We start from the raw sequence: 18,790 nt of genomic DNA, 5'->3' as shown, positions 1-18,790 counted from the left end.
TCAATGAAATATCTTGTATGGCATTTCTAGTGGCTGTTGCAGGGAAATGGTACATCTCCTAAAAGGAAGACAATCTGGTAAAAGGTTAGTCTTAAAGGAGGGAGTAATTAGTCTGCAGGAGAGAGTAGTTAGTCTGCAGGAGAGAGTAGTTAGTCTGCAGGGGAAAAAGTCTGCCGGAAAGAGAAGTTAGTCTGCAGGAGAGAGTAGTTAGTCTGCAGGAGAGAGTAGTTAGTCTGCAGGGGGGAAATAGTTAGTCTGCAGGAAAAAGAAGTTAGTCTGCAAGGGGGACGGGATAGTTAGTCTGCAGGAGAGTAGTTTGTCTGCAGGAGAGAGTAGTTAGTCTGCAGTAGAAATTAGTCTGCAGGAGCAAGTAGTAAGTCTGCTTCAGAGAGTAGTTTGTCTGCAGTGGGACATAGTCTGCAGGAGAAAGTTGTTATAGTTGGCAGGAGAGAGTAATTAGTCTGTAGGGGGGAATAGTTAGTCTGCACGAGAAAAGTAGTTTGTCTGCAGGGGGAAAATAGTTAGTCTGTAGAAGAGAGAGCAGTTATAGTCTGTAGGAGAGAGTAGTTAATCTGCAGGAGGGAGTAGTTTGTCTGCACGAGAGATTAGTTTGTCTGCAGGAGAGAGTAGTTAGTAGGCAGGAGAAAATAGTCTGCAGGAAAGAGTAGTAAATCTGCAGGAGAGAGTAGTTTGTCTGCAGGGAGACATAGTTAGTCTGCAGGAGAAAGTTGTTATAGTCGGCAGGAGAGAGTAGTTAGTTTGTAGGGGGGAATAGTTAGTCTGCACGAGAGAGTAGTTTGTCTGCAGGGGGAAAATAGTTAGTCTGTAGGAGAGTGAGAGCAGTTTAAGTCTGCAGGAGACTGGGAATAGTCTTCAGGAGAGAGTAACTTGTCTAATGAGTAGATAGTCTGCAGGGGGAGTAGTTGGTTTGCAGGAGTAGTTAGTTTGCAGGAAGGAGTAGGTAATCTGCATTAGAGAGAAGTTTGTCTGCATGAGTAGTTAGTCTGCATGAGTAATTAGTCTGCAAGAAGAGAACTGTGTGCAGAGACTAACAATGGGAAGGATACTGGGACATACCCCCCACTCGCCTTCCATCTTATCCTCCAGGAATGATATGCAAATATGAGCAATCCTTCCAACCACCACTCCTGAAGCAAACATATAAACTGTTTAATCTATCTGTGCACACCAAGGAAACTTGTGTTATTTGTAATCAGAGTAAAATCTGGTTAATTCAATTATCCTACTTAAAACTATGTGACAATGTGACAACAGGATCCTGGCTTATCCCCCATTATTTATTCATTATTATCCTTACCATCATCAGCTGAGTAAATATTTACAACAGCCTTGTGTAGATGTAAGCTTCCCGGTGTGGTGTTGACACTAGGAGACAGAGAGACTCATTTGCCACCTGTACTGACCATTATGTTACAATTAAGAATCTAATGGGTTTATGATACAGTTGTGTAACAGGTGTCCAGCAACTGATGGTCTGCACAGAGATGAACTAACCCTGTTACAAAGATGAGTCTTCCTTTTATTGCGAGATTTGAAACTATAAAACATTTGAATTTTTTACAGGAAAAATTATATTAAATGAAAAATAAACATATACTGTTGGTAACAAACATGATAAAAAATGTTTGTGGAATGTGGTATTTTCTGCCAATATATATCCATATATCAGGATGATGTTTAAGTTCCTGCTATGTGGTTGTGCATCAGGCCGATTGTACCAATGCTCTATTCAAAGTAATAGTTTCTTTTCCCCACATGGAGCATATCTATCAAATCATCAGCTTGTACATTTACTTTTCAGAAGTTTTCATATGAGCTTTCTGAAGAGGACCAGTGATTGATATTACGAGCAATGATCCATGCTCCAGGTAGGCCTGGGACAGGCAGCTCGGGTACTTGGGTCGGGTGGGTCCTGATTAAGACTCAGGTAGCAACAGTGCTTCCCAGACCCGTGGTTTGTCATGTGAAATATTGTTTGGGCCTAAAGACTCTAGGTTAAACTACAAGTCTCTAATGTTCGCATTTGTTTCTGACAATGTTCGCATTCCTTCTGACTTTTAAATGTTAGAGCAAAGATAAAGCTTCAGTCAACTTCAGCGCATGCATGATTCGATCTTTTTATCTAAATAAATTTTGACAGGGCTCAGGTAAAACAACTCCCAATTGGACATTTTGCACCCAACTCTTTGAGACCCTCTGCAGGTATCCAGGTAGGGTCAGGTAATGGAGGGTTGGGTACCCGAGTAGTAAATATAGACTCATACCAGCCATACTGTCAGGGTACAATGACAAAGTCACATATACAAAATGAAAAACATCTTGAGATAAAAACACCTTTTTCAACTGACACCAAATACAGACAGTGTGTACTAAAGGGACATAACTAGGGGCCATTGTGACCCTTTTGCTGTGAGGGCATCACCATTTCTTTGGTTAAGGTTCTGTCCATGATTGATCAAATGGTTCAAGCCAAATATCATTATCATACCTCCATGTCAGATCTTCATAAAATACTATGTATACTGTCTGGGAGGGAAATACATTTCTGAGCAGGAAAATAAATCCCTTATACCCTGCCACAAACAAGACAGGCTCAACATGGATTCCTCCAGCTCATGGTATTAAACCTAATGCGGAACGCATAAAACTATCATCCCTCACTACAACTTATAATATATATGTTATGTACTTTGTACCTGATTAAATTTAAATAAGACAAAAAACAAAACAAAAATTAATTTAAAATAAGCAGCAACAGAAGTTATATTTATTGTGACATTCACTTGATTGAGTGTGTGTAAATGGATGAATGTTGTCCTGTAATGAATGGAGTAATGATTCTACCGTATTTTCTTGAGTATAGTGCGCACCCATGTATAATGCGCACCCCCCTCTAGCGCGTTCAATATTTTGGAAAAAAAGAAATTTGAATATTATGCGCAGAAAAAATTTACACCGTACCCTTTCAGCGAAGTCCGGCAAACGAACGGGTGCTGAGAAACTTCGTCAGTACAAATTCGAAATTTGAGATAAAAAATCACCAGACATGTTTATTTACCGTTTAAAAAGTATTTATTGTTCTGCTAGGCATTGTTTTATATCTAGGGATTAAGATTACCTTGTGTATTTTCTCGTAAACTAAGCCGGAAACAGCAATCAGCTGTACACACGTTTTCTTGGAATCGACCGGTGATTCGGTCAAGACACACCCAATGATATAACTTCATAGGATTTTTAATGCAAAGATCGGCAACAATTGTATCTGAAACTATTTTATTTATCAGGAATAATATATTCCATTATTTTCTTATTTATATGCAGCCTTTACTAAACATATTTAAAATAATAATAACCCTAAGCGAAGCAGCTGATCGCTATTCCCGGGTATTATTTTTACATGGAACATGTCTGACCAGTCACCGTCAAGGCTCACGCGCACGTGAGCACGTGAGCGGTCAAAGTATGTCATTTATGATATATGTATCCATTCTCTGTCAACTAAAGTTCGTTTCAAGGCGTCAATAGCGGTATTCTGACCGTGGTTGCTGTAAATAACGGTGAGTTGTGCGATCTTCCGATCGCTTCACACACGATTTCGCCGAAATTAATAAAAACAATATTATAAGGAATTTTGAATAAAATTAATGAAGTAAGTTACAAACATAAGTCCAGAAATACAAAGAACACTTTTTATAGACAGACAGTGTAATTACATAATTATTTTGCGTACTTCAGTATGGATTTGTTGACATGGTATTTCCGGTGTTTCGTGCTCACGGTAATGTCTTTCCATGGGAGGAAAAAACATCCAAACTCATAATTCGTGTATAATGCGCACCCCCTTCTACACAGCTGTGTTTTTTGGAAAAAAAAGTGCGCATTATACTCAAGAAAATACGGTACTTAATTTGCTGGCATTTTTACAACCCAGTCTTTGAGGTAATGACATGTTTAATGTTTCTTAACTTTGAGGGACGACGACATGGCTCTATTCAGCACATTACCTCTCACCCAACTGTGACCAGGCAGTTAATATTAGGATTAAATCTGTCAAACTTGCACACTTCTCTCATTTAACACATAGCATATATGTTTTTACAGTGAAATGGTTTCCAGGAACAGCCAATTTAGAGGGTTTATTGGTAAATATCCAATATCACGGACATCTAATATATTGATAGGCATCCATTTCTATCAATCAAAACTCAAAAACACTTCTTAACAATTACATTTTTTCAACCTAATGGATTATTGTGTACACTGAGGCAGATGGTACTGACAAGTACTGATCAGTTTGGTATTACAATGGCTAACATAACTATTATACTCACCATGACCAGCAATATATCACTCCATAACCCTGACAATGCAGACATTGAGGTGCCAACCCTCTCTTTTAGTGCTCAGGATACTGTGCCCTGTTAAGTGGTATTCCGGATGCCACAGCTTGTTTATCTGGCACCCAGATGCCAATATTTCAATTCTTTTTTTTTCTTGCAAAGAGTGACAAATCAATATATTATATAGCCCCAAGATTATGAACACTTGCTTTCTGAGTGAAAATCCTGTCTAATGTCCTTGTCCCAGCTGTGTACACTGATATGACTCAAGAGTTCTTAAATTGGATGAGAAGACAAATTAAGTAGAATGCCGGATGCTTCATATTGGAGCATTCAGGAATACCAGGGGTAACAGTATAACTCGTGTCTAAAATTAGTCATGTTTATTACCATGTCTAACTACTAACTACCTACCTATAAATATACCCCTAACAACTCCCAATCTCCCAATCAACCTCCACCACAAGTCGCAACAAGTGAGTATTAATCAATTATTAACTGGTTGTACATGCCACAATGACTTCAGTGACGCCAGTATCTACCGGTAGGTTATATTACAGGCAATGTTTTGGGGGGACAAAATATATTTAATATGTAATATTGTAGCATCTAATACAGATATATAGATGGCTTCTTTATCTGAAAAACTTGACAGATACTTAGACAGAAATTTGTTTCTGTGAATTATCTGCCCTTGGATTGAAACTGACCTATAGTCTGCCAAAGTCTGAATGAACCAATATGGATCTCATTGTATTTATAGGTGTGGGAAAAGGGTCATATGTCTATTTTTGCCCCATCGAAATACGAGAAATTACGTCCCGTTACATCATTATTCCTTTAAGGGATCTAGTTTCACAACGTAAAATCACTGAAATAAAGAGGAAGGCGCACCTTCTCAGGAGGTAATTTGGTATAAACATGAATATTTATACCTATCAATTACTTATGTCTAACTGATTCGCTAATCGCCTTCCAATATCACAAGATGAACGATTACTTCCTGTCATGTCCTTGCTGTCTGCTGAGAGGACATAATAACAACAAGCAGCATCGACTAGGAATATGATGGACAATTCAAAGAGGAAGACTAAAAATGTCAGGAGGCAACTAGAATTCATCTGTTACTTTATTTATTACTTTACAACCTTCATTATCTGACTCTGAAAGCAACAGTGTCATCGAGCAGTGTTCATTACTAACACTGGTCTGCTGGTCTGAGGCTAGGACCAGAAATATTAAATAAATGCTGGTCCAGTGGTCAAGTGTCATCTTGGGCATGAATAAAGTAATCTAAGTTCGTGTAACTTTTGAAATCAACGATAGATCAAGTCTAAGCAAAACCAGCAGCCGAAACAACCCTGTGAGATACAGTGATAACCTTCCTGACTCGTTTCTCATTCTATTAACGCACACTCACTTGTAGCATGAACATGATAAAGTATCGGAGGTTTAAAACCTTTCTTGGTCAACACTATTGTGTCTAGTAGAGATCCAACAGGACCAGCATTTTTCTATACACTGGTCCTTTGGATCACTGACAAAAATTTGGTCAGTGTCAAACACTGTGATGAGGCAGACTGAAAGTAGTTACGGCATTAAGTGTTATTTTGTTCACTCCAGTATGAGTTAGGAAGTTGAGTTTTTCCATTTTCCAAAAATGTTCACATTCTGTCTCCACTAAACACATAATAAATCTAGCCTCATTTTATAAAACAAATCAGTTGAAAACAAAAAATGTAATGTACTATGGCCTGAACATTATCATCCCATTTTAATGTTACAATTAGTCTCTGAAAGATTAATTGTCCTGTCCACATCTAACCTGACACCATGACCTTGACAAGGCCACACCCGGGGGAAGACGCTACCAAGTGGAGCTATGACAGCACCTGGCATCCTCTCCCTGTCTAGGAGGGCTCTAACTTGGCCAGTAACAATAATATGCTGAGCTTTCAGGATCTGGATCAGTGTTGCAACTGATTCTTATCAACTTGTTTGTATTGAAACAAGTTATCATTGAAGGGTCTGTGTGTAATGGTAAATGGCAGCAATGTTGATGTCAGCCATTTAGAAAGTTATTCAACTGGCCTTGGAACTGATGAAGCACATACTGCCACATCTATGCCTGGATTTATGCTGATTGTACACACTTTGTTGTACTCACTAGATCATCCAGTTACCCTCTAACATCTGACTGTACACACTTGGTCGTTTGATTACCCTCTAACACCTGATTGTACTCACTTGGTCGTTTGATTACCCTCTAACACCTGATTGTAAACACTTGGTCGTTTGATTACCCTCTAACACCTGATTGTACTCACTTGGTCGTCCAATTATCCTCTAAAATCTGATTGTACACACTTGGTCGTTTGATTATCCTCTAACACCTGATTGTACACACTTGGTCGTTTGATTATCCTCTAACACCTGATTGTACTCACTTGGTCATTTGATTACCCTCTAACACCTGATTGTACACACTTGGTCGTCCACTTATCCTCTAACACCTGATTGTACACACTTGGTTGTCCAATTACCCTCTAATACCTGATTGTACTCACTTTGTCATCCAATTACCCTCTAACACCTCATTGTACACACTTGGTTGTCCAATTACTCTCTAATACCTGATTGTACTCACTTTGTCATCCAATTACCCTCTAACACCTCATTGTACACACTTGGTCGTCCAATTACCCTCTAACACCTGATTGTACTCACTTTGTCGCCCAATTACCTGTAAAAGCAAATTTTACACACTTGGTCGCCCAAACACACTGAAAGCTAATTGTACACATTTGATTTGTTCATTATTAGCGATTATAAGGAAGAGAATTTTTGGATGTCAACTTCTTTATTATGAGAAACACAACGTTTCGGAGTATATGCTTATACTCCTTCATCAGGTAGATATACGTTTCAACTTTTTTTGTTTGAGTCAAACTTATCTGTCAGTAAGTGCAAAACTGCCACCTTACAACAGAGGGCTCACACAAAAGTGAATGCAACATATTGTTGTCAAAATTTATCCGCTGGAGGGGTTGACTCTTTCTCCAATGCATCACAACACCCTGCTTACAGCATGATACACCATCCATGATAGTCTGTAGCACAAGAAAATACAGATGAGAATCATGGTGTCCTTGTCATAATCCCAGTGTAGTCAAGTAAAGATTAAAGGATATTTCCCTTACTATTGGTATTGGCCCCAGTCAGACAAAGCCAATTGTTACACTACACGTAACACCTGAACAAACTATCAGTGATTGTAACTTTGAAAGCCATCCGTAGATCAGTCTGAACATCTTGTCAAGCTGGTATTATGTGAGGGCCTGAATGGAAACATCCACACAGAGCCATTGCGGAGCAGACTATGCACACATATGCAAAAAAAAGAAACACGGCCTTTGAGACACTTTCTCTACGCTCCAGCTCAATAGGCTCACTGTAATGTATTCACAGGACTCCTTAATAAATCAGTTTTAGAAACTCCACACTCGTCCTTAAGTCACTACCAGTCAAATTTGAGAAAGAAAATAGTATTCATTTTTGGGGGATGTCATCTAATAAATCATAGTCAGTCAAAGATTTGTTTCTGCTGGTGGATCAATGTAAAAGCAGGATTCTAAAAGGTAATAGTAGAAGTTTGATCAGCTCAATTACAACACACAAATGTTGAAACTGTGTGTGCAGTACTATTTTGCCTATAGTTATATGTGTTAAAGAATGTAGTTAAGTCAAGCAAACACACAGTGGATGCATCTACATTTTTAGTTGTTAACCAGTTAACCATTTACTTTTAGTTGTCAGAATATTCCTTAATTTCAACCAGTCAGCTACATAAACCAGACAGAATGTTATTGGTTGCAAATGTTTTGTCAAGAGATGATAGGATGAAGTGTAGTGGTAGTAACTAGTTGAGGCAGTTTGTTGGACCATAAGGAGTATCTGTATCTGAGAAAGGACAAGTAAACCATCTAGAGTTGTCTCCCTTATCACATCATGCCCAAGTGTCATGAGTATGGCCGCACTTACTTGTTTTCTTAAACATATGAAAAAGTTCGCAAAAGTCTCTGCCATTTACGCCTATGATACTTCCACTGACAGTTATTTATAATGTCCTACTGACTGCATACAAGCATTGAGAGTGTAATGCAGTTGCCGTGAAATCTTCCTGTGATGAAATATCCACATGCTGAAGGACTGTCTGGTGGGACCATCTCCGGACTTTCAGACTGGTATGGTCAGCTGACAATCAATCTCATTAAAATTAGATTTCAATGCTCACTATTGCAATGTCACGACAACATTTCATGAGTTTTAACCGACCAATGAAATGACTAACAGGAAGCTCAACATTAGCCAGTCAGACAGCAGCTTTCTCAAGCTTTACAGCTCATTCCAGAGTGCACTTGAAAAATATTTTGACAAGGTTCTCCATTCAAAATTTGAGAAATGGTTAATAGATGGCCGAGATTGTATGGCAGTTACTTCCCACAGGTTATCAAAAATCTTCCGCTTCAAATGTTAATTCTATTGAAGTGAAGACTGATTAGCATTTAAAATCAACCCATAACTATCAGTGGGAAAGCCCCCATGTTAATCATTTCAAGGTTGCATGATTAGAAATCACATTCAGACTTTCACTTTTGTGACCTCATAAGAGAGGCTCTGATTGGTTGGATGAAGGTTGTCCTGACATGATCTGTAATGCAGGGATGAGAATGGATATTTTCCTTTTCAGTTGAAACATCTTTGCAATGGAGCATGGTCCATAATTTGGGGGTCTTTATGGGGGAAGCCATCAGATTTTAACAAATGTGTGGTCACTAAATCTGGGGATGTCCTCATATATTTGTTTAGTGGTAGCAAGCACTAACATCTGATTTTGATGAGATTGGCTGACAATGGACCATATATCAATCTAGAGAACCTGATGCGGAAATACAAAAGTCAATCCACTTAACAATCTGAACAGTGTTTGGCACAGCCTTGTGAATTACTTTACTCTGAAAAGTGAGTACATTCCAGGTTGTCAGTCAGCTATTTATCTACTGAGGATTAGTTCAAGGAGGAGAGATCACCTGTATGCATCTAATGAATCCAGACATAAAGAACAAAACATTTCTACCTGACACCAGACATCTGATGAACCAATCACACATAGACAAGCAAAAGAACATACAACCAGGCAGGGCTGTAGCTAATGTTTCAATGCTTGGGGGTAGGCCAGCTGAAGCTCTTGACATGTAAATATCACACATCTACATAATAATCAAGTAAATAATGAAAATATAAAGAATACAAATGCTGTGTTTGATTGAATACAGGTAATCATGAACATCTGACTGACTGTATTTTGGGCTTTAAGTTTAATGTAAGTCATATTTTTTATCAACCACATATCAACGCTTCCTGCATACTGAAAGTCTGTAACAAGAAAAGGATGACCTGGCAAGATAGTAGAACATAAGCTGGATTGTGAAAGAGACTGTGCTGAATTGGTCTGACAATAAGTTGATATCTCAGTTTTCAAGTTTACTTTGCAAGCCACTTTCGATGGATTTCATAGACTATAAATATTGTGAGCCACTTCATGTCATGTGACCCATATTCATATCAGGTAAAGATGCAGTGAAGCTGAAAGACTAAGGAAAGCTTGCTATGACATCGGTACACTTGGACTTTCAGCCCAGTCAAGCTAAGACCTTATGTCAAAGGTTAATTCATAGCAGCTGGTCACATCAACAGACTCCAAGTGACAGCCTGTAAATCAACTTGTTGATGTGTCAAAGATGTCCCTTTTAGCACAGTTTGTACAATCACATAGAACATTTTCCAATAAATTAGATATTTATATACTTATACTTATCCTGTCTCACATCTATGTATTTCTCCTTTCTTCTTTCCAGCTTCAAATATAATTCACCTGAACACATCCTAGCACAAAAGGGTCACACACTATAATCCTGTGCAAACCGACATACACGACGTATCACGTGCTAACCTCTGCCCGAGTGAATGAAGCGAGCCAGGACGAGAAGAGGAATGATCAACAATATCCAGAAGAGGATCTTCAAACTAATACCCAACAACACAGATACAGAAGGCAGAGGCATGCCGATCGGGATAAAGGATCGGGACACTGTGTGCAAAGCTGCATCTTGCTGCAACTTCAATGTGGAAGACTAAAAACTCTACAGACAGGCTCATCCACCCTCCAACTCATCTGGGAAACCCAAGCAATAAAGACATAATAAAAGCAAGCCCTTTAAGTTTCAAGATGTATGATATACAAGAGAGTAGTACAAGAGATTCAGGAGCAGGTGCACAATGGTATCAGGTTTCTGCATTTGTGTGAAGTCGACAGCTGCTCAGCCAGGACTAAAGGTCTGAACTCTGAAGGTCTGTGACGGAGGTGTCATGGTGATAGGAGGAAGTGAAGACTTGTCTGACTTCCAGAAACATCCAACTATGGTGGGGAGAGAGAGCAGTTGCTATAGAGAGCCATAATAGTAGTGACTGCTCGGGCCTCATGAGGATTGCAACAGGTGGAGGCTGTAATCCAACAGAGGTGTAAGAACGCAGGATGATCGAGCGGAGCCAAAAGGCAATCATGGTACAGAAAAAGGTCAAAAGTGCAGTTGAGAGCAGGATGAAGTGTCTCTTCCGGGAGTGCCGAAGTGGTCTGCAGCTACCAAGTAAATTTGAAGCACTCGCACAATACATAAGGAGCGATCTAGGGCTCAGCAGGGATGCAAGCAAGGGGATCGGAAATAGTTGAGCTGTTGTCCCGGAAGCTGATTCTTTGCTATGAAATCCCAGCAAAGGCCCAGGAAAACCTTTATGTTCACGAACTGTTCTGACTGGATTCTGTTTACATTCAAAGCGTGGATCTTGCTAACACAAGCAGCAGTTGCAAGGTCCAGTATAAAACCGGTCTTGAAAGTGATCAACTCAAACTCATTGTCATGAAGTGGGTCATAATCGTCCGAAATCAAGTACGTTAAGTTCAGGTGGGAGACCAGACCAGATGAGCTGGAGTGGTACATGACTGATCAGGAGTTCCGCTGTTGGAATGACGAACATCAGACAACTGATCACCGATCCTTGTCCTCTGGCGCCAATCCTTAGCAGAGTGACGATCCTTAGAAAAGCGTTGATCCTTGGAGGAGCACCATTCTTTTCTGTTTTTTTCTTGTACAAGTCAGGGGACCCATAGAAGGGCCTGATTGAGAATGGCACGCTGAAGTCATAGCTTGTAGGAGGGAAGTTGCTCAGTCAGAATGGAAGGATTCCACAAAGTAGGGATCTGTGATGTCAAGAAGTAGATGGGGTGCAGGAAAGAGCAACCATACGTTGAATTGAAACTGCAGACGAACCCGAACCAGGAGCGAGTGCAGACTGTGCAGTACTGCAACCGTAGAAAAGCCCTCAGACAGAAAACACATGTCGGTATCTACAACAGTGCACGAGGCCAACGAAGGTGAGAGACAGTCTATTGTAGACTTCTTTGAGACAAGAAAGCGTGAAACCAACTGTGAAGATGAAGAGGAGGCAGTCAAATCCAAACGACTGAAAAGTACTTTCCGCACATCCAAAACAGCAGGTTGAGCCTAAGTTGACTGGACAGTTGAGATGGGAACGTCCTCCATTAGAAAGCTGTCAGATATGCCAAAAATCCCTGACTGACAGCCAAAAGTCATAAGAGCAGGATCAATATCAGTATCTCCAACGATGCCAGTAACTGGCAGAAGGGGAATCTGTATAGTAATCATCCTGAGATTTTTTATCCTTGTCAACGATTCTTGGATGAGCGCGATCTCGGCTTTGTTAATCCTACCTGCAGTAGTGGACAAACTCATACAGGCATAGATGTCTTTTTCGTCAAATGAGAGACAGTGTGTCTTGTACCGAAGTGGATAATTCAACAATGACAGGAACAAAACGGAAAGGATATCGGGTGTGACATCGACTGGCGGCTGAGAATCTGGTAGCACCAGCAGGGTTGGCGATCAGCGCTGTCAAGGCTGGCATGGATAAAAAGCTACAGAACTACAGTCTAGTGTGCTTGCAGCTGCAACAAACTCAGCAGCTAACATGATAAAATCAGAGGTGGCAAAATATGTTTGCCTCTCTATTCTTCTCCTTTATTTAGGACATTTTATGGTCAGTACCCATTTTCCCGCTATTTACTAACTTAAATTATACACAATAGTGGAGGAACTTTGTAAAATAATAATAATGTATTCTCTATTTTTAATATACGTCTCCACTATGTGCCGATAAGAAAGAGAATGACGTGGCAGGGGTTAGCACTGATCAGGTTGTGGAGGTCACTATGCACGGGATCATAGTGCAGGACCCATCTGCTTGGATGGTGACCATGGTGATGCTGGGATGTGTTCGGGTGAATTATTTTTTAAAACTGGAAACTTTGTTGACGCACGTTACCACATAGGATCGAAGAAAGAAGAAATGCATAGTGTGAGATAGGATAAGTTAAATATACATTTCAGCAAAGAGGGATATTCAGATCAATAGAGGTACCCAGTACATGAAAATTTACTCAATGACATTTGAGGTTGATGTTTCTCAGATCAGCAAACATGAAGTGTTTGTGGTCCATAGTACTGACATTCAATTCCCTAAGCACTAGCTGGTTTACAGCTATTTCTGTGACCTGAATAGAAGGAACAAAGAACTCACCTTCTTTGCATGTCTTCCTCTGAAATACTGCTGTGGCACATTGAGCTGAACTTGGACACGAAAAAGTCGTAGCGTCTGTGGTATGATGGAGTGTCTTCTTCAATGTTGGCAAACTTTACAAACTGAAAAAACAAACAGTTGTGTCAGTATGGTCAATAACCATGGTAACAGACATAAACATTGACTTTTGCTTTTGTGTAATGGATGACTACAACAAACTCACGGTTAGTGAACAGGTTGTAACCCTAGATGAGTTAACTTTTAGTTAGGGAACAGCATGTGCCCCCATGAAAAATTGTTACAACACAACTTGTTTATTCAGGACCCAGACTCAAACTGCAGTTTCTACAAAATCTGTTACATCCTCTCAACCTAACCATAACTTACTAACATTAGAAAGTCCCCACCTCACTGACAGTGTATACATGTGTTATCGCTTCCGATATCTAGAGTTATTTCCCTTTTGACCCCTGTCTCTAATACCCAGACAAGTGAACAGTATGTGCACCAAGATGCGTGAACTACAGTCAGTGAACAATATGTGCCCCAAGACGAGTGAACTACAGTCAGTGAACAGTATGTGCCCCTAGACAAGTGAACTACAGCCAGTGAACAGTATGTGCACCTAGACAAGTGAACTACAGTCAGTGAACAGTATGTGCCCCAAGACAAGTGAACTACAGTCAGTGAACAGTATGTGCCCCAAGACAAGTGAACTACAGTCAGTGAACAGTATGTGCCCCTAGACAAGTGAACTACAGTCAGTGAACAGTATGTGCCCCAAGACAAGTGAACTACAGTCAGTGAACAGAATAGGCCCCTAGACAAGTGAAATTAAGTCAGTGAACAGTATGTGCCCCAAGACGAGTGAACTACAGTCAGTGAACAATATGTGCCCCAAGACGAGTGAACTACAGTCAGTGAACAGTATGTGCCCCTAGACAAGTGAACTACAGCCAGTGAACAGTATGTGCACCTAGACAAGTGAACTACAGTCAGTGAACAGTATGTGCCCCAAGACAAGTGAACTACAGTCAGTGAACAGTATGTGCCCCAAGACAAGTGAACTACAGTCAGTGAACAGTATGTGCCCCTAGACAAGTGAACTACAGTCAGTGAACAGTATGTGCCCCAAGACCCATGAACTACAGTCAGTGAACAGTATGTGCCCCTAGACAAGTGAACTAGTCAGACAACAGTATGTGCCCCTAGACAAGTGAACTACAGTCAGTGTACAGTATGTGCCCCAAGACAAGTGAACTACAGTCAGTGAACAGTATGTGCCCCAAGACGAGTGAACTACAGTCAGTGAACAGTATGTGCCCCTAGACAAGTGAACTACAGTCAGTGAACAGTATGTGCCCCTAGACAAGTGAACTACAGTCAGTGAACAATATGTGGTCCTAGACAAAAGAACTAGTCAGTGAACAGTATGTGCCCCTAGACAAGTGAACTACAGTCAGTGAACAGTATATACCCCTAGACGTGTGAACTACAGTCAGAGAACATTATGTGTCCCAAGACAAGTGAACTACAGTCTGTGAACAGTATGTGCCCCAAGACAAGTGAACTAAGTCAGTGAACAGTATGTGCCCCTAGACAAGTGAACTACAGTCTGTGAACAGTATGTGGCCCTAGACAAGTGAACTACAGTCAGTGAACAGTATGTGCCCCTAGACAAGTGAACTACAGTCAGTGAACAGTATGTGCCCCTAGACAAGTGAACTACAGTCAGTGAACAGTATGTGCCCCTAGACAAGTGAACTACAGTCAGTGAACAGCATGCGCCCCAAGACAAGTGAACTACAGTCAGAGAACATTATGTGCCCCAAGACAAGTGAACTACAGTCTGTGAACAGTATGTGCCCCTAGACAAGTGAACTACAGTCAGTGAACAGCATGTGCCCCTAGACAAGTGAACTACAGTCAGAGAACAGTATGTGCCCCTAGACAAGTGAACTACAGTCAGTGAACAGTATGTGCCCCAAGACAAGTGAACTACAGTCAGAGAACATTATGTGTCCCAAGACAAGTGAACTACAGTCTGTGAACAGTATGTGCCCCAAGACAAGTGAACTAAGTCAGTGAACAGCATGTGCCCCTAGACAAGTGAACTACAGTCAGTGAACAGCATGTGCCCCAAGACAAGTGAACTACAGTCAGAGAACAGTATGAGCCCCAAGACGCGTGAACTACAGTCAGTGAACAGCATGTGCCCCTAGACAAGTGAACTACAGTCTGTGAACAGTATGTGGCCCTAGACAAGTGAACTACAGTCAGACAACAGTATGTGCCCTAGACAAGTGAACTACAGTCAGTGAAAAGCATGTTCCCCAAGACAAGTGAACTACAGTCAGAGAACAGTATGTTCCCCAAGACGCGTGAACTACAGTCAGTGAACAGCATGTGCCCCAAGACAAGTGAACTACAGTCTGTGAACAGTATGTGGCCCTAGACAAGTGAACTACAGTCTGTGAACAGTATGTGCCCCAAGACAAGTGAACTAAGTCAGTGAACAGTATGTGCCCCTAGACAAGTGAACTACAGTCAGTGAACAGCATGTGCCCCAAGACAAGTGAACTACAGTCAGTGAACAGTATGTGGCCCCTAGACAAGTGAACTAAGTCAGTGAACAGTATGTGCCCCTAGACAAGTGAACTACAGTCAGTGAACAGCATGTTCCCCAAGACAAGTGAACTACAGTCAGAGAACAGTATGTTCCCCAAGACGCGTGAACTACAGTCAGTGAACAGCATGTGCCCCAAGACAAGTGAACTACAGTCAGAGAACAGTATGTGCCCCAAGACAAGTTAACTACAGTCAGTGAACAGCATGTGCCCCAAGACAAGTGAACTACAGTCTGTGAACAGTATGTGGCCCAAGACAAGTGAACTACAGTCAGTGAACAGTATGTGCCCCAAGACAAGTGAACTAGTCAGTGAACAGTATGTGCCCCTAGACAAGTGAACTACAGTCAGTGAACAGCATGTGCCCCAAGACAAGTGAACTACAGTCAGAGAACATTATGTGCCCCAAGACAAGTGAACTACAGTCTGTGAACAATATGTACCCCTAGACAAGTGAACTACAGTCAGTGAACAGTATGTGCCCCTAGACAAGTGAACTACAGTCAGTGAACAGTTTGTGCCCCTTGACGAGTGAACTACAGTCAGTGAACAGTATGTGCCCCTAGACAAGTGAACTACAGTCAGTGAACAGTATGTGCCCCTAGACAAGTGAACTAGAGTCAGAGAACAGTATGTGCCCCTAGACAAGTGAACTACAGTCAGAGAACAGTATGTGCCCCTAGACAAGTGAACTACAGTCAGACAACAGTATGTGCCCCTAGACAAGTGAACTACAGTCAGACAACAGTATGTGCCCCTAGCCAAGTGAACTACAGTCAGAGAACAGTATGTGCCCCTAGCCAAGTGAACTACAGTCAGAGAACAGTATGTGCCCCTAGACAAGTGAACTACAGTCAGAGAACAGTATGTGCCCCTAGACAACTGAACTAAGTCAGTGAACAGTATGTGCCCCAAGACGCGTGAACTACAGTCAGTGAACAGTAGACGCGTGAACTACAGTCAGTGAACAGTATGTGCCCTAGACAAGTGAACTACAGTCAGTGAACAGTATGTGCCCCAAGACGCGTGAACTACAGTCAGTGAACAGTATGTGCCCCTAGACAAGTGAACTACAGTCAGACAACAGTATGTGCCCCTAGACAAGTGAACTAAGTCAGTGAACAGTATGTGCCCCTAGACAAGTGAAATACAGTCAGTGAACAGTATGTGCCCCAAGACAAGTGAACTACAGTCAGTGAACAGTATGTGCCCCTAGACAAGTGAACTACAGTCAGTGAACAGTATGTGCCCCTAGACAAGTGAACTACAGTCAGACAACAGTATGTGCCATAGACAAGTGAACTACAGTCAGAGAACAGTATGTGCCCCTAGACAAGTGAACTACAGTCAGACAACAGTATGTGCCCTAGACAAGTGAACTACAGTCAGACAACAGTATGTGCCCTAGACAAGTGAACTACAGTCAGAGAACAGTATGTGCCCCTAGACAAGTGAACTACAGTCAGAGAACAGTATGTGCCCTAGACAAGTGAACTAAGTCAGTGAACAGTATGTGCCCCAAGACGCATGAACTACAGTCAGTGAACAGTATGTGCCCCAAGACAAGTGAACAACAGTCAGAGAACAGTATGTTCCCCAAGACGCGTGAACTACAGTCAGTGAACAGTATGTGCCCTAGACAAGTGAACTAAGTCAGTGAACAGTATGTGCCCCAAGACGCATGAACTACAGTCAGTGAACAGTATGTGCCCCAAGACAAGTGAACAACAGTCAGAGAACAGTATGTTCCCCAAGACGCGTGAACTACAGTCAGTGAACAGCATGTGCCCCAAGACAAGTGAACTACAGTCTGTGAACAGTATGTGGCCCAAGACAAGTGAACTACAGTCAGTGAACAGTATGTGCCCCAAGACAAGTGAACTAGTCATTGAACAGTATGTGCCCCTAGACAAGTGAACTACAGTCAGCGAACAGCATGTGCCCCAAGACAAGTGAACTACAGTCAGAGAACATTATGTGCCCCAAGACAAGTGAACTACAGTCAGACAACAGTATGTGCCCCTAGACAAGTGAACTACAGTCAGTGAACAGTATGTGCCCCTAGACAAGTGAACTACAGTCAGTGAACAGTATGTGCCCCTTGACGAGTGAACTACAGTCAGTGAACAGTATGTGCCCCTAGACAAGTGAACTACAGTCAGTGAACAGTATGTGCCCCTAGACAAGTGAACTACAGTCAGAGAACAGTATGTGCCCCTAGCCAAGTGAACTACAGTCAGAGAACAGTATGTGCCCCTAGACAAGTGAACTACAGTCAGAGAACAGTATGTGCCCCTAGACAAGTGAACTAAGTCAGTGAACAGTATGTGCCCCAAGACGCGTGAACTACAGTCAGTGAACAGTAGACGCGTGAACTACAGTCAGTGAACAGTATGTGCCCCAAGACGCGTGAACTACAGTCAGTGAACAGTATGTGCCCCTAGACAAGTGAACTACAGTCAGACAACAGTATGTGCCCCTAGACAAGTGAACTAAGTCAGTGAACAGTATGTGCCCCTAGACAAGTGAAATACAGTCAGTGAACAGTATGTGCCCCAAGACGCGTGAACTACAGTCAGTGAACAGTATGTGCCCCTAGACAAGTGAACTACAGTCAGTGAACAGTATGTGCCCCAAGACAAGTGAACTACAGTCAGACAACAGTATGTGCCCTAGACAAGTGAACTACAGTCAGAGAACAGTATGTGCCCCTAGACAAGTGAACTACAGTCAGACAACAGTATGTGCCCTAGACAAGTGAACTACAGTCAGACAACAGTATGTGCCCCTAGACAAGTGAACTACAGTCAGAGAACAGTATGTGCCCTAGACAAGTGAACTACAGTCAGAGAACAGTATGTGCCCTAGACAAGTGAACTACAGTCAGACAACAGTATGTGCCCTAGACAAGTGAACTACAGTCAGTGAACAGTATGTGCGCCTAGACAAGTGAACTACAGTCAGAGAACAGTATGTGCCCCTAGACAAGTGAACTACAGTCAGTGAACAGTATGTGCCCTAGACAAGTGAACTACAGTCAGTGAACAGTATGTGCCCCTAGACAAGTGAACTACAGTCAGACAACAG

General features: G+C 41.6%; 1 protein-coding gene across 2 annotated transcripts in view; it reads right to left on the bottom strand.

The window, feature by feature from the left end:
* The window catches only part of LOC139479118 (protein EFR3 homolog B-like), a 94,385-nt gene that overhangs the window by 67,661 nt on the left and 7,934 nt on the right, over window positions 1-18,790 (bottom strand). For both annotated transcript variants that reach the window (XM_071261884.1, XM_071261885.1), the window contains exon 5: window positions 13,077-13,198. In XM_071261884.1, the coding sequence (XP_071117985.1) occupies window positions 13,077-13,198 (122 nt within the window). The remainder of the gene's footprint in view (window positions 1-13,076; window positions 13,199-18,790) is intronic.

This window comes from Haliotis cracherodii, unplaced genomic scaffold, assembly GCF_022045235.1.
Source record: "Haliotis cracherodii isolate W230 unplaced genomic scaffold, xgHalCrac1.p SCAF_4, whole genome shotgun sequence".
Classification (NCBI taxonomy): domain Eukaryota; kingdom Metazoa; phylum Mollusca; class Gastropoda; order Lepetellida; family Haliotidae; genus Haliotis; species Haliotis cracherodii.
This window is presented reverse-complemented; position numbering and strand designations above follow the sequence as displayed.